The sequence below is a fragment of the Pempheris klunzingeri genome, chromosome 3 (genome assembly GCF_042242105.1).
Source record: "Pempheris klunzingeri isolate RE-2024b chromosome 3, fPemKlu1.hap1, whole genome shotgun sequence".
NCBI classification, from domain to species: Eukaryota; Metazoa; Chordata; class Actinopteri; order Acropomatiformes; family Pempheridae; genus Pempheris; species Pempheris klunzingeri.
This window is the reverse complement of record NC_092014.1, coordinates 1,408,088-1,424,074: the sequence shown is the minus strand read 5'-3', so window position 1 is coordinate 1,424,074 and position 15,987 is coordinate 1,408,088. Positions and strand designations below refer to the sequence as shown.

Sequence of the window (15,987 nt, the reverse complement as noted above, 5' to 3'; positions counted from 1 at the left end):
TATTGTACGAACCCTGGAATTCTGTAAAGAACGCAGTCACACACAGGAAGTTATAAAATAGTTATGTGCTCACGATTGATTGGAATTCAAAGTTTTGAGTTGTTTTTTCAACCTAATTTGCATGACAAACCTCTTCACACTGTTAATTTCGAATCACTAACAACCCACCTGTGCACCTGGTAATGGAGGAACTGTAATTCTCATTCGGGTGCATTATGGACTTCAGTATGATTCAAAGAGCCTTCACGTCCTTCTTGACGTTGTAGTCACGGACTCCCCCCTTCTGCACACAGAGAGCCGGCGGGTTGTCATCTAGCATCCACCCTCCCCCGGAGCTTGAGGGAAACTCCCCTCCTCCCCCTCCTCCTCCTCCTCTTCCTCCTCCTCAAATCCAGGAAAACATGTTGGAAGAACCAGAGAAGGGCCTCTTGAAGCTTCACAAAAAAGAAAAACTGGAATCCCCAGCTGGAGTCTTGATTGAAAAAGAAGGTGTGCCTTACGGAGATGTGGAACAACACAAGCTTTGTGTCGCCCCAGCAAACAGCGTGACCAACAGATTAGATGAAAACAAGAACATCACTGGTAACAGAAGCGATTCTGATGACGGTAAAAAGGTTGAACATGGAGCGAGGGAGCTGCTGGTTAATGAGCGCTCTTGTTCTGGCACAAAGGAAGGCGTCAAACACCAAACATGTGACCCGGGGGAACAAGTAGAACACACACCTGGCTCAAATCATCAGTCGAAGGTATCCGTCAACGATCAAATAAAACAAGACGCAGAAGCTGTGAAAGTGGCGGCCAACAGGAGCTACGCTTTGGGATATTTTACCGTAAAGCTGTCTGAAGCGTACAAAGATGCTGGTAGAAGACTACAAGGCACACGGGACATCCTTCGAAATGTACAAGTAGGTGAAATGAAGGTTGCGCTCACTCAGTATGTGACTATGATGTCAAGAGATCTGCCACTGATTCATCGAATGCAGCTCCAGCCGGTGCCAGAACCTCGCGTCCTCACAGAGAACAAAATCCGTTTGGCTGACCCGTCGAGGGATGGCGCCCTTCGTCTTTCTCAGAGTTGCGGCGTGTCTGCGATCCCGGGCGTCTCGGGGCGGCCCGAAGGCTCGGTGTCGTCTCTCAAAAACACGTGTCCCGAGGTGTTTCATCAGAGGCTGGTTGAGCTGCCGCTCTCTTTGTCTCGGCTACAGTCGCTTTCGGCCCAGAAGCTGCAAGAAGAGTTGGAATCTCTGGCTCCTCAAGTGGAAGTTGGCAAGCTTTCGAGTATCTTCTGGCTCAAAATTGCCAACCGTAAGCAGCCGATCCCAAAGCCAGGGTGCTTGCTTTTGTCGGAAAAGGGCATAATAGCGCTGACGAGTGAAAGGAATTCAGTTGACACTTTAGCTGTTTTTCACCATTTTAATCTCCTGGAAATCAAGAAGGCTCAGATTAGCTTGGCAGGACAGCACGTTCGGCTAATTGGCTGCACCGAAGACACCGTCTTGGCGGTCTTTACCCACAGCAAAGAGCTCACCCAGGAGTTCTGCAGGGCTTTACTGAAGGCCCTTTCTCCTGAAAAGTTCTCCGAAGGTACTGAAGGTCACCCGTTACTCTCTGACGACCTCATGGCCCTCTCTCTGGATTGGACGTCGAGTGTTCCTGACGTCGTGCTGGACGACGGCCTTCACGTCACCTCCAGATTCAAGCGGGTCCTGGCAGACCTGCTGTACATCGTCCACGGGAACATGGATGGTCCCGGCAAACCTTCTCTGGCAGACGTTCATCCTCTCCTCTACACCAGCGTCAGTGTCATGGACTCTACCCGTGGGCACCAGGATGCCATTTTTCAGTTCCTCCTGACGGACACTCACGTGGTTCTTCTACAGGAGGACGGCGTCTTTCACCCGGTGCCGCGGGGCTCCAGTCTCGTCCCCACCCAACCCCAGTTTCAGCGGCTCGAACTCCGCAAGCGCTCAGAGATCAGATGCGTGCTCGCAAGGCAGAATAACGACTGGCTGGTGGTGGACATCTCGTTTAAACCTCGCAAACCACAAAGTCAAGGAAGGAAGATGGAGTCCAGGCGAGCTTCGGCTGACGTGCCCTCCGTCTCCAACTACAATAGTCAGTGTGATTCCTGGAAGTTGTCTTTTGGTTGCACCTCAGAGGCTGTGACCTTGATTAATCATTTGTGTGTCTGAGGTACACACCTAAAGGCAGTTTCACCTGAATTTACAATCCTGCGTCCAAAAGAAAAATGTATCAGGCACTGACTTTATTTATTTAAAGGAGGTTAATGGAGATAAACAGTTCAGGGATATTGTCTGAAAAAGTTAAGAATCTTGCCAAAGTAAAGTGCAGGTGCTTTTAAAATCTTTTTAAACATTTTATAAAAGTCTGTTATTCAAATGTTATTCTGATTCGATGGTCCTTTGAGATGAAGAAGCACAGATCATGTTGTATTAAAGGAGAACTGTGAGAACATATTTGTTCGCATTTTGGTGTCAAATGGAAAAAAAAAATTTGGTTCTGAAGAAAGCTTCAGCCAACACCAGACTCCATTGACAAAAACTGTAATTTTTCATCACAGAACACAGGAGCTGCTGGTCAACTGATTCCTTGATCAGTTAGTTTCGTGTTATTGCAGGACGTTGGTGTTTTAAAGGGCTTTTTCAGATCCACCACAATATTTGTGTAACACACAACAACGGGAACAAACTAAAAGACAGAAGCAGCAACTCTCTCAGGTAAAATGACCGTTTTTGTCAATGGAGTCTGGTGGCTTTAAACTGAGCGAACAAAAAGGATCGTAACTGTAATTCCTATAGTTTATATGTTGCTGTAATCCTGGAGGAAGCAGTAAAAAATGTCTGTGTGTGTCTTTCTGAATGTTAAATGGTTTTTGGCTTCGTCGGTTCACCGTTTTTAGCCGTGTTGCTGATTCTTGATCTTTGGTCTGACATGGTTCAAAGGGAAATATTCTTGATGTCACTTAATTGCACAAATTGCTCTAAAAAGTTTGCAGCTGCACGTTTTAATTGCGACCTGCCGGCTTGAAGAAAAAGATTTGTAATGATGACCAAAGGAATATGATCAGCGTGTAGGAATATTGATTGAGAACATGTTAAATGTGTAAACAGCAAAATAAAGATTGAACTTTTTGAGATTCTTTTTGTCTGATTGTGTTGTGAAATCGTAGTAAATCACTCCCAATCAAGTTTAGAAGTGAATTCACGATAATTACTGTGATTTCTTTCTGAGTCAACCTTTTACTCTCCACCTCTTTCTCCTTCCTTCCTTCCCTCCTTCCTTCCTTCCTTCCTTCCTCTGCAGCACCTGATCTCTCGTCCTCTGGCGACGAGCGCTGACGGCCTCCAGGAGCCCGTTAAAATTAGCATTCCTCGTTACGTTCTCCGCGGGCAGGGGAAGGACGAGCACTTTGAGTTCGAGGTGAAGGTGAGTCCGCTCAGCTCTCTTCATCATCATCATCATCATCATCATCAGTTATTTACCCTCTGACCTGTTCATCCTTCTTATGTGTGGACTGAGTACAGAGAACAATATTTCCCCCTGAAATGTAGTTAAGTAGAAAGAAAAACGATATGAAAATACTCAAGTAAAACACAAATATACCCAAATACAAGTACTAATACCACTGTGTAAATAGTATAATGAGGAAAATATGCTTAAAGTACACACGACTTGTACTGTTATGTCTTCTATCAGATTATTAATCCTCATCAAAAGCAGGATTTTACTGTTGGAGCTCATTTTGAACTGTTTCTCCGTCACTTTATTGATTGTTCGGTTTGTAAAAAAAGGTGAAAATAGTGAGAAATGTCGTCACAATGATCCAAAGTCATTTAAAACTACGACATGTTTGGCTTTTCTGCATGAAAAATTACTTAATGATTATTAGTTTCATGGATGGATGAAGATTATTGACATTTCTTACTGGAAAATCCATCAAATGACCACGAAGAGATTCAAGAAAATCAGCATGTGAGAAGCTGCAGAGAGGAAACGTTTTTACAGGAAAAATGACCGTTGACCATCCATCGCTGGGCCGGTCGTCTCAGCTGTTAACCTAAAGCGGTCAGATCAGTTCAGCAGCAGCAGGAAGAGCAGTATTTCCCTCTGAGATGTGCTGGAGTAGAAGTAGAAAGTGACGGCTGCATCCAACGTTTGTCTCTCTTCCATCAGATCGCTGTGATGGATGAGATGTGGACAGTTTTCAGACGGTACAGTCGCTTCCGGGAAATGCACAAGAGCCTCAAATTAAAGTATCCGGAGGTGAGACAGTGTGATTCGCTCCCTTTAACATTTTATCCATAGCGCCTGCTGAGGCTCCGCTGTGTGCTGTTGTATACAAGTGTGTGTGTGATGTCTCTGTTTCAGCTGGCGGCTCTCGAGTTCCCTCCTAAAAAACTGTTTGGAAACAGAGACGAGCGAATGGTCGCCGAGCGCCGGAGTCATTTGGAGGCAAGACATTTTAAATGATAACTCTGGTATTTTCAAGATAAGATTTTCCTTAATTAGCCCCACGACGGGGAAATCAACAAACCTGGACTCTGTTTTGTTTTATTTTATTCCACATCCTGGTGTCTGAGTGACTGGTAGGTAGTAAAAGTGTTGGAACTGGTCCAGTAGATCACCTCAGCCAGCAGACACCAAACGGGCTCAACATAATCCTGCACCTGATCACAGTAGGTCCACTAAAAGAGCTTGTTTGATCCACTGACAGGCTCAGAGAGTTATTCTAAGTGTGTGACATCATCATGGAAAGGATCCCTACAGAGAGAGACCTGGAAGATCCTTTTGGTTTAACCACAAACAGCACACACACCAGACTACATTCACTAAAACGGGGATCTTAGAGAACAGGACACAGGAGCTGCTGGTTCACTGCTGCCTTGATTGGTTAGTTAGTTTGTGTTATTTTGTGCCTTTAATGTCTTTTAGTGGGCAGGAACAGATCCAACACAATATTTCTGTAACAGACAATAACACAAACAAACTATCCATTCAGTTCAGGGGAACACCAGCAGCTCCATCGATTAGTGAGGTAAAATTACCATTTTTGTCAATGGAGTCTGGTGGCTTTGAGGAGAGCACTAGAACAGCTGTTCAAGGTGCAGTTGCCCCAAATGATGAAGTTCATCCTGTTTGGCTGCTGGCTGAGGTGATCTACTGGACCAGTTCCAACACTTTTACTACCTACCGGTCATTTTGATGCCGTCATAACAAATCCTATCTTCTGCTGTGGTTCTGCTGTGTTCTAAGCAGCATGTTTTTTCTTCGCAGCGTTATCTGAGGAACTTGTTCCGGGTGATGCTGTCGTCGTCCGGCTCTCCTCTCAGAGCCGACGCAGACGGCGGTTTCTGTCTCACCAAACACGCCGTCTGTGAGTTCTCGCCGTTCTTCAAGAAGGGCGTCTTCGAGTACAGCAGCCACGGCACCGGCTGACTTCACCGCGAAGCATCCGAGCCGGCGCTTGGGCTGGAAAAACCAAAACATTAAAAACTGCTCGGTGCCTTTTCCTCCGGGCCTCGGCTCGGGAGAATCACCTCAGAAGGTCAAAGAAGGAAAAAAAAACAAACCTGCAGGTCAGTTTCCTCTCCAACCTGCCGGGTGCTGCTCAGCTCTTGTAGAAACTTTAGCATTCAGGATAAAGTAGGAACTGCAGCAAGAGTTTCACTTCCACATTATATATTTAGAGAAAGGACACAACTTTGTACTGCAGAACCTTCACACACGCTCAGCTGATGATTGAAACACTTGATGGTCACTCTGGCAATAAACACAACTAATGTCCACGCACAGCCGTGACGTTTCTATTAACTCTCTCATGTAGTGACAGCGGCACAATTCTATAGAATAAAACATTAAATGACAACTCTGGGATTTTAACCCAGGCTCTATATTAACATATGACTGGTGGGGCACCTGATCACAGTAGGTCCACTAAAAGAGCTTGTTTGATCCACTGACAGGCTCAGAGTGTTATTCTAAGTGTGTGACAGCATCATGGAAAGGATCCCTACAGAGAGAGACCTGGAAGATCCTTTTGGTTTAACCACAAACAGCACACACACCAGACTACATTCACTAAAACAGGGATTTTAGAGAACAGGACACAGGAGCTGCTGATCTACGGCTGCCTCCATCATCTAAGTAGTTTGTGTTATTGTGTGACTTTGGAGATTTAAAGGTTTAGTTCAGATCCAACACAATATTTGTGGAACACACAATAATGCAAACAAACTAACTGATGGAGGCAGCAGCTCCTGTGTCCTGTTCTCTAAAATCCCTGTTTTAGTGAATGTAGTCTGGTGTGTGTGCTGTTTGTGGTTAAACCAAAAGGATCTTCCAGGTCTCTCTCTGTAGGGATCCTTTCCATGATGCTGTCACACACTTAGAATAACACTCTGAGCCTGTCAGTGGATCAAACAAGCTCTTTTAGTGAGGCTGAGGTGATGTTGTACCTCCCAGTCATTTAGAAACCAGAATATGTCACAGTTTTCCCATCCTAAAGTCTTCCTTCACTCTTGTGTTAGCAGCCGTTTGAGCAGGAAGCAGGTTTGGACTCCTGCCTGATTTAAAAACAGCCAATCACTGACCGCTTCTTCATAAGCCATACTGTGTGTAAATAGATGTAAATGTTGATGTGCATAGTTTTTCTATACGATGTGCTTGTATGCAATGTGAACTATTGACACTGAATGTCAGTAAAGGGAATGTACCACGACACTCAGGCTGTTTGTTCTGTGTTCAGGTGAACAAAAAGTGATGTTAAAGGAATAGTTTGACGAATACACTCAGTATGGTAAACATGAGGCTGCAGACAGGAGATGTTAGCATAGCTTATCCTAGCTTAGCTTAGCTTAGCATAAAGACACAGGAAGGTAAAAGCGCCCACCTCTGAGGCTCGCTGGCTAACGTGTTATGTCGTGTTTGTCCGACTCTTTGTGGTTTCCTGGAGGTGATTTTACTCCATATTTCTACTTGGTGAGTATCTGCTGGTTGCCTGGCAACCTCAAGGTGACATCGGCGCTTCAGGAAGTAACCACGTCCCAAAATGTCACACTGTCGCTGTAGATAGTTGGAACAAAGTGTATTTTGTGTTTCTGTCTGATTTCAGAGGCAGATTTACAGATTAAATTATGTGGAGAGAAAAAAAATGAATATTTTGTCAAATTAAAGTGAAGTTAACTTAGTAAAAGTAAAATTTGAGGGAAATCAAATTCACGTCTGCAGCCATGCTAGCACAGCTGAGAGGGGCTCTGCGCTAATAGCTAACATACACGTTTACCGTCCTTAGCACCTATTTGCTTGCCTGGTGCCAAACCAGTGTCTTCCAGGTCATGTGGCCCACTGAATATGCACCGTGCCGTCCGTCCCATCATGCCTCTGGCCCAGCTGTGTTGGTGACAGGCTCGTACCACCGCGGCGACGTCACGCAGCAAATAAATGGCTTTGGAAACGTTTTGCAAAGATTGAACCCCTGATGGCTTAAAAATCTACGACAGGGAGCAGACGCTGACCGTGTTTCCAGCCGGAGGAGCTCGAATCGCAAAGTGGAAGCGGGGCTGAGCTGCAGCCTTCCTATCATACATCCACGATGCTGGTGTTCATCGTGTTCATTCAGCTTGTTAGCATGCTAACATTTGCTAACTAGCACCAACTATTGGTTTCTTTAGTTTCTAATAAAAACTTGAATGCTAGTTCTGTTGCTCACCAAACTCCATTTATTAAAAGTGGTCATTTTACCTCACAGGACACAGGAGCTGCTGCTCTGCTGCTGCCTCCATCGGTTAGTGTGTTTGTGTTATTGTGTGACTTTGGTGTTTTACACAGTTGGTTTGGATCCAACACGATGTTTGTGTTACAAATAATAACTCAAACACACTAACTGATGGAGGCAGCAGCAGAGCAGCAGCTCCTGTGTTCTGTTCTCTAAAATCCCTGTTTTAGTGAATGGAGTCTGGTGTGTGTGCTGTTTGTGGTTAAACCAAAAGGATCTTCCAGGTCTCTCTCTGTAGGGATCCTTTCCATGATGCTGTCACACACTTAGAATAACACTCTGAGCCTGTCAGTGGATCAAACAAGCTCTTTTAGTGGACTTTTCTGGGTTGTTGTAGGCTAAGTCGCACCACACCGCTCACTTTGCCACAGACAGCGGTGGAATAATGTGGTCTATTATCGTTACTGCTTGTACCTGAGACGGATTTTGCTCCTAAGTTTAATGGTTCATTCCTCACACTTGACTACTCGAGTCAGTAGTTTTCCGGACAAACAAACATGACCTGCTTGCCGACGGTAACAAAAGAAAATCACAGTTTGAGAGGTTAAACGTCTCGAGTCAAGAGTGATGTGACAAAAACATGTTTATTGCTGTTTAACAACACGAGTGATCTTTGTGATTTAGAGTTTACTTGGTAAACATGTCTCCACTCCAGCTGAAGGACCGGAGAGACATTTATCTGGAGGAAATGATCTAAAGGTAGAGAAGTGGACTAGTCCTGGTTGGAGAGTGTCCAGGCGGAGCAGAGGAGAGCAAACCTGACACCTGGAGGAGCTCAGGGTTTGGAGGCAGGTCCGGGTGAGAGCTGAGCCCGAGTCGGTCCACCCAGGATCTGCTGCGAGGACCTGAAGTGGAAGTCGTGCAGGGGGACGCCCAGAGCCGTCAGCTTCTCCTTACAGGCCTGCAGCAGGTCGTCGTACTCCTGCGGGTCACAGCGTTCGTTTCATCAGCACCGCTACCTGACGGTGGAGCTGTTAAATCAGCGCCCGGACCCCCCCACCACTGACCTTGCACTCTCGAGCCAAGTCGCTCTGGAAGGCGCCGACGGTGACTCCTTTGGACTCCAGTATTTCCTACAAGCGGGACAAAACACTCCCCTGACAAAACACTCTCATGATGTACTGAGGAAGGTTCATGGTAAGCAACCGTAGGAACGCCGCCCCCTTGTGGTGGTCACAACTCCGGGAGTGGAGGTGAATTATTCTGGAAAGGTGAGTTCACGTCTTTGGCTGCACAGAAGAAGTGGACGCAGGACCTGAAGCCTCCAGTTTGGCTTTACGGGTGTCGCCATCTTGTTTTTTGCAGCCAGAATGGACGTCCGTTCTACAAGGACCTCCTGATTGGTCAGTGAGCAGGTAGCCCCGCCCACCTCCTCCTGGTGTATCTTCCTCTAAATGGACCATAACTTACTAAATGAACTGAAGAAGACAGTAAACTAGAGACTGAGAGCAGAAACTGTTCACTGAGCTGATAAATCAGGAGAGAAGTCTCCTCATTTCCTCATTGACTTCCATCCAATCAGACTTCTGTTTGGAGCCAGTGGAGTCGCCCCCTGCTGGACACTAGAGAGGAAGCAGCTTTAAGGCTTCACTGTTCAGACCAGGATGTTACGTCCACTTCTTTCAGATAGAGGACTTAGTCTATGGTTTGAACAGAAGTCTGATCGGATGGAAGTCAATGAGGAAATGAGCCGACTTTTTTTTAGCCAAACTCGAGGCTTCAGAACGGCGGTTCACAGACCAGCGAGCGGCTACGTCCACTTCTTCTGCCCAGTCAGGTTTGGAGCCAGTGGAGCCGGCTTCATCTTTCAGACCCAGAAGCTGCGAACGCTTCTTTACACATTCTACCAGTTTCTCTCAGTGATTTCATGTCTCACATTTCCTGCACCAGCTTCATGGCTGTTGCCTAAATGAAGCTCTCTCTGTTTCATGTGTCTCCTTTAAAGAAGACTAAAAGAAGCTTTAAGGTGGAATGAAGACGGATTCATGGGTTCTTGAGAATAAATAAATAATGAATAAACCTTTGGACACAGGCGGAAACATGGAGATGAAATCGTACCTCCAGTCTGTTTGTGGCGGTTTGGTCGATGCTGGAGGCCGACAGAGCGGCACAGAGCTCCGCCTCCTTCTTCTCCAGAGTGTCCGTCAGCGCCGCCAGCTTCCTCTCCAGCAGCAGCTCCTTCAGCCCGCTCCTCCTCTGGACGTCCAGGACGGCCTCCGTCTGCCTCCTCAGCAGCTCATCGCGCTCCCGCTGGACCTGCCGCACACAGGAACAGTCACACCGACGCCCCCCCCCCCCCCCCCCCAGGCCCAACGGAGGCGTGGGAGCTGTGACGTGAGCGTTGGTTTACCTTTTCAAACGCCTGCAGCAGCAGCTCGTGATCCACCGTCAGATCCCTCAGCTCCTTCTCAGTGACCTTCGCTTGAGCTCTGGTCGCCTGTCGGACACATTGTCAGCAGTTATTATTGTTCTTTAGGTTCATACTTTAGTCCATCAGCTCCAGTCAGACACAACACCTGAATAATCCAGTCAGACTGTGGGATGGAAAAGTGCTGAAATGACAGTTAGTTGTTGACCTTTGAAAGCAGAAGTGGAACAACACTGATCTGGCCCGCATGGAGAGGCAGGAAACCATCTTGAGTTGAGTGTGAATGCTGTGTTTTCCTGAGCTTTTACCTCATTAGGAAGGAAAACTGTTTGTGCTGATGATACGCCCAACCGCCTGTAAGGCCTCTCTGTTATCTCTGTGTCCGTCAACTCCTCCACTCCAGTAGTGTGTGTGTGTGTGTGTGTGTGTGTGTGTGTGTGTGTGTGTGTGTGTGTGTGTGTGTGTGTGTGTGTGTGTGTGTGTGTGTGTGTGTGTGTGTGTGTGTGTGTGTGTGTGTGTGTGTGTGTGTGTGTGTGTGTGTGTGTGTGTGTGTGTGTGTGTGTGTGTGTGTGTGTGTGTGACTTGACCCTCTTGCACCGAGCTTGGTTTTATTTCATTCAGCAATTTTCCACAACAGCTCGACTGCAGTGTGTGTAGCAGCTAAAGGCGTCAGCCATGCAAGATGTAATGTAGAAAGGACATTTTAGGTCAAAGAAATGTCACTTTGGGCTTTTTTCTCCTTCAGAGTCACTAAAATGGGCTCCAGCATGATGTCAGTACTTGAGGTAAAGGCACTGAGCAGCTGTATTTCACTGCAGTGACCATCACCAGGTGTCGGGCAGGGCGCCAAACCTCGGAGCACAAACTGAACTGTTCAGTGAGGACATGAAAGAACGAGGAAGCTGATTGTCTGTAAGAACATTTTATGCACATGAACGGTTATCGAGAGTGTTTTAACCTTCTGTTTATTTCATCCTATTTTATTTCAGTAGTATTCTGAATGTGTTCACAGCAGCACTACTGAAACACTTGGTGGAACAGTTTGGTTTTATATCAGTTATTTATTCTAGATTCTAGATTTATTTTGAGTGATTTATCGACACGTGACTCCACTGACTGGTGTAACGGGGCAGATTGAAGTCGTTGGTGTCTATAATTATAACAAAAACCACGCAGGTGAGGAGACGTCAGATCCATGTGAATGAACGCCTTAGCTGACAGTAGTTCATGCAGCCGAGCTCAGATATTAAACCTGCTGGATTAATGAATCTCTAACACGTCTTCAGACAAATACTAACATGAAATGAACTTCTTTTCCGTTCGATGTGTTTGTACCTAAGTGGGGATAACACTGTGTGTCGTGAGGCAGTGAACGCACCGCCATCTTGGCCTGGGCCTGCTTGTACTCCTCCAGCTGTCTGCGCAGCTCGGGCAGCTTCTGCTGGGCTTCCTGCAGAGACTCGCTCAGACGCTTGTTCTCCTGCTGGCCGGCCGACAGCTCTTTGTCAGCTCGCGCCTGCTGCTTCGTCACCTCTGCGAGTTCCTCCTACAGGACAGCAAAGCAATGATAAAACTCTGCACTTCATCAGAAGCATCCTCACTACATGAGGAACTTGACTAGTCAAGGTTAGTTCACCTGTCATGATTAGTACAACTCACAAATTCTGAAACACGTAATAAAATAACTGTAGAACACAAAATGCAAAATCATATTTGTGAACCAAATAAAATACAAAGTGTGACTTATTGTAGCTCAAGAAACTTTTTTCTGTCTGTGTATTTCCTGGTTTCTTTCCTCTGTGTTTCTGTTACTCTGAGTTACAGAAATATTGTGTTGGATGTGAACTAACCCTTTAAAACACAAGTCACAAACAAACTAACCGATGGAGGCGGCAGCAGAGCAACAACCTGCTTGTTCTGTGAGGGAAAATGACAACAAACAGCCAACAGACTGCAACGTGATCCTTTGGGACAACAGCCGTTATGTCGCGCTCCTCAAACACACCAGACTCCATTGACAAAAACAGTGATTTTACCTTGCAGAACACAGAGCTTTGTGTGACTTGAGCTGTTGGTCTACTGCTGCCCCTTATCAGCTGTTTGTTTGTGTTACTGTGCGACTTTGGTGTTTTGAAGGGTTATTTTGGATCCAATACAGTACTTGTGTAACACACAATAACACAAACAGCAGCAGCAGCAGAGCAGCAGCTCCTGTGTCCTGTTCTCTAAAATCCCTGTTTTAGTGAATGTAGTCTGGTGTGTGTGCTGTTTGTGGTTAAACCAAAAGGATCTTCCAGGTCTCTCTCTGTAGGGATCCTTTCCATGATGCTGTCACACACTTAGAATAACACTCTGAGCCTGTCAGTGGATCAAACAAGCTCTTTTAGTGGACCTACTGTGATCAGGTGCAGTTGCACGTTGCAGCCATTGCAGCCCGTTTGGTGGCTGCTGGCTGAATAATGTAGCCACGTGAAACTACACTGAAGCACTTCTTGTGTTGTACTTTGAGCTGTTCGTCCTCTGAGTTTCTTGTGTGACGTCTCTCACCTTCAGCTGCTTCTGATCCTCCAGCAGTTTAATCTGAATAGCAGCGTAGTACTCCTCGGCGCCCCTCAGGGCTCTGTCGTGGTCCTCCACCAGCGCCACAACACGACTCTTCATGGCGTCTTCTAGCGCGTTGACCTCGGCCCTCTGCCTTTTGCCCTCCGCTTCGATCATCGACTGCATTTTGTTGTGATACTTCACCTCAATTTCTGTTACAGAAGCAACAGACGGAAAATGTTTAGACACACCTGGAGAAGTCACGGCGGCGTTAGTGAAATCCTTGAAAGTTTGGGGAAAGTCATGGGATCTTGTTTGTGTGATGAAACAGTCAGTCATTTTCTGCAGCTGTTGACGTAACGTAGCTCTAAACGTTTTGTCACACAAGTTCTTCTCTTCATCTTCATCACATCATCCTCAGTTTCCTCCTGAACTCAATTCAATTCAACTAAATTACTTTTTAAAATCATAAACGTATTTCAAGACCTGACGTGACGATATTAATGAAAATCATGGTTAAAAATATATTTTTTTATTGCTGATATCTAATTTAATAATTTCATGTAAATATTTTGATGAAGAAAATAATAAACTTCCATGTGATGTGACCCATATATTGTTAAGTAACTAGAATCCAGTGTGAACAGAAAGCACGGCGGTGTGTCCTGGTGATTCAGAGTCGCCACCTCACACGTGTGCGAGCCCTTTAGTCTGGGCTTTTACTCACCTCTGATTCTCCTGTCGTAGCCGCTTGCCAGCTCCATTAACTCCACCTGGTGCTTCTGTGGAGAGCCAGAAGAAGACAGGTGTGAGGAAAGACAACGGGAGGCGGCTGCAGAGGCTGTGAAGTGACACCAGACCCACCAGCTTGAGCTCCTTGATGCAGTTTTGGTTGTGGAGCCTCTTCTCCCTGAGGTCCGCCTGCAGGCCGTGCCGTTCTCTCCGGAGCCCGAGCTCCGACTCGGCGTGCTGGTTCTGGATCAGCGAGGTCGAGGCGACGCCGTCCATCTTCAGTCCCGACGTGGTGTCGTGGTGCTCGGACAGGACGTGCTTCAGCTTCTGCTTGTACACCTGCACACAAAGGTCATTTAATACGAGCACGGGCAGCAACATCGATGAGTTGTTTGCTCCATGAAATGTTGGGAAATGCAGAAAAATGTCCAAGGTGACGTCTTGTGTTGTCCACGACAAAGATATTCAGTTTACGATCAGAGGAGCAAAGAAACCAGAAAATATTCACATTTAAAGGAGCAGGAGTCGGAGAATTGTACTTGTCATTCCATAGTTGACAGCTAATCGATTGATGGCTGCAGCTCTCGTGGAGACAGAACTTGACGTTCATTCATTTCATCGGCTGAATCGCAGTGACGCCGTGATCACGTGTCGTTATTGTTTTACAGGAAGAACAACTGAAAATGTTAAATGTGAAAAACGTATTATTTTGGTTGCAAAACAAGTTTTCTGTCCTCAGTAAGTGCCCGTGCTATAAGTGGGAACCAGAGATCTGTCCGGCGCCACCACGTTGTCCATGAACTCCCGATTAACTCCTGATAACAATCTAAAGAGTGTTTTACATGGCTGTGTGTGTGTGTGTGTGTGTGTGTGTGTGTGGCTCACCGTGACCTCCACTCGGTGACGCTCCTCGGCCTCCTCCCTCTCCCTCAGCCTGTTCCTCAGCTCGGCTTTGGTCTCCTCCAGGCTCCTCTTGGCCACCTCCCAGAAGGCCTGGATCTTGTCCCTCTCCAGCTGGAAGTAGCTCCTCTCCTCGCGCTCCCGGTCCAGCTCCTCCCGGAGCCGAACGATGTGCTCCTCCAGCTGAAAACACACCAGACGAGCTCACATCTCTGCTCTCATTTAAAGTCCATGCTTTATCTGGAGATCCTTCTAGAGCAGGTTTACATGGTTTAACGCTCCAAAATAGTGGGGTGATACTGTAAAACATGTGTTTCTTTGATTGCTTAGTGTGTAAGCAGCGTTTCAACTGTTGGCCCTGGACCAGATGGAGCAAATTAAACTACTTTATATATTGTTATATTGTCCAGAACAATATTCTATGTTCAATGAGATGATCAGACACAGATCAGGTAGACATCATGACCACTGACAGGTGAAGTGAGTAACACTGATGATCTCTTCATCGTGGCACCTGTTAGTGGGATCTATTAGGCAACAAGTGAACATTTTGTCCTCAAAGTTGATGTTAGAAGCAGGAAAAATGGGCGAGCGTAAGGATTTGAGTGAGTTTTAAAATAGCAGTGAACTGACATCAGTACAACATGTTAATGTAGCAGCATCTACATTTACTTTCTACTTGTACCGGAGTGTTTTTACAGGGTGGTATTAGTACTTTTTCTGAAGTACAGACTCTGATGACTTCTTCCATCGCTGCCCCACAGTCAGTGTTTTATTTCAGTGCAGGACAACGACAACAAAGTCTGTCCAAGTACTCAGCTAGCTAGACTGTGGCTAGCGCTAGATAGCATGTGAAGCTAACCCTTCAACCCCAACCACTTGAACGCGCTTTGATAGCTGTGCGGCTAAAGTTAGCAGCGCTAGCATCGCCCGGCAGCTCTGACCTGATCCTTGGACATCTCCTCCGTCGACAGGCCGTCCACCACGGCAGAAGTTTTCCCCTTCGCGGCCTTTTTGCTTTTAGTCTTGGGTGGCTGGAAAGAAAATACATCAACACTTCAACGACTCGAACCGCTTCCTGTTAGCTAGCCCACTTAGCTAGCTAGCTAGAGTTAGCGTCTCCGTGCGATGCTAAGCTACCACATGCTAACTGCCCTCCGCCGCTGCATTACTGTGATAAAACTTCTGATTAAAAGAGCTTACGTACCATGGTGACACACCGTGCAGTCTCCCAGGTGTCGGTCGTGTCAATAAACGGTAGTTTTCAGTGTTGAAACTGGTTTGCTAGCCGCAATGTAGAACGGCTACATGTAAACAAGAGTCGCTGTCATGGCAACGTGGTCAGGTGATCGTTTGTTTTCCTTCAAATGAATCTTTATTGACAGAAACTCTGCGGAATTTACAATCCGGAGAAATCTGAGGTTTTTAAGTGATCCAATAAATAAAGGTAAAGTGTTTTTTGTTCATCAGGATATGTGTTGAGAGTATTTGCAATGTAATGTTAAACTTTTAGATGGTGTATGTTAATTTGATGGATTTTCAACAGTCGGATTTTCTTTTTCTCATTTACAACCATTCTCTGGACCTGAAGAAAGCTGTTTCTCTACATGGGTTTGTCAGTGATTTATTAGATTATTAAGGTGTCCTTCAG

At 46.2% G+C, this 15,987-nt stretch overlaps 3 protein-coding genes across 3 annotated transcripts in view; 2 read left to right on the top strand and 1 right to left on the bottom strand.

Annotated features, from left to right (window-relative positions):
• The window catches only part of kif16ba (kinesin family member 16Ba), a 59,205-nt gene extending 52,476 nt beyond the window's left edge, over positions 1 to 6,729 (top strand). The window contains exons 25-28 of the mRNA XM_070855756.1: positions 3,325 to 3,447; positions 4,195 to 4,284; positions 4,390 to 4,473; positions 5,296 to 6,729. Coding sequence (XP_070711857.1) covers positions 3,325 to 3,447; positions 4,195 to 4,284; positions 4,390 to 4,473; positions 5,296 to 5,457 — 459 coding nt within the window. The 3' untranslated portion in view covers positions 5,458 to 6,729. The remainder of the gene's footprint in view (positions 1 to 3,324; positions 3,448 to 4,194; positions 4,285 to 4,389; positions 4,474 to 5,295) is intronic.
• Positions 948 to 2,331, top strand: LOC139198716 (uncharacterized). Its single transcript, XM_070827642.1, has one exon. The coding sequence runs from the start codon at positions 948 to 950 to the stop codon at positions 2,190 to 2,192; it is 1,245 nt and encodes a 414-aa protein (XP_070683743.1). The 3' UTR covers positions 2,193 to 2,331.
• A 1,631-nt stretch (positions 6,730 to 8,360) lies between the features above and the next one.
• LOC139223585 (dynein regulatory complex subunit 4-like) lies at positions 8,361 to 15,587 on the bottom strand. The gene is made up of 11 exons (XM_070855555.1): positions 15,544 to 15,587; positions 15,281 to 15,370; positions 14,322 to 14,519; positions 13,569 to 13,775; positions 13,432 to 13,486; positions 12,711 to 12,916; positions 11,542 to 11,709; positions 10,146 to 10,232; positions 9,854 to 10,051; positions 8,803 to 8,868; positions 8,361 to 8,717 (listed from the first exon to the last, which is right to left on the bottom strand). The coding sequence occupies exons 1-11, from the start codon at positions 15,544 to 15,546 to the stop codon at positions 8,571 to 8,573; spliced, it is 1,425 nt and encodes a 474-aa protein (XP_070711656.1). The 5' UTR covers positions 15,547 to 15,587; the 3' UTR covers positions 8,361 to 8,570.
• Between the last annotated feature and the right edge of the window lie 400 nt (positions 15,588 to 15,987).

Excerpts from the sequence above, each read along its gene's own strand:
- LOC139198716 (XM_070827642.1), top strand. The coding sequence starts at position 948 with ATGTCAAGAGATCTGCCACTGATTCATCGAATGCAGCTCCAGCCGGTG.
- LOC139223585 (XM_070855555.1), bottom strand. Across the intron at positions 14,520-15,280 it reads AGGAGATGTCCAAGGATCAG|CTGGAGGAGCACATCGTTCG; the intron begins GTCAGAGCTGCC and ends GTGTGTTTTCAG. Across the intron at positions 13,487-13,568 it reads GCATCAAGGAGCTCAAGCTG|AAGCACCAGGTGGAGTTAAT; the intron begins GTGGGTCTGGTG and ends GGCTCTCCACAG.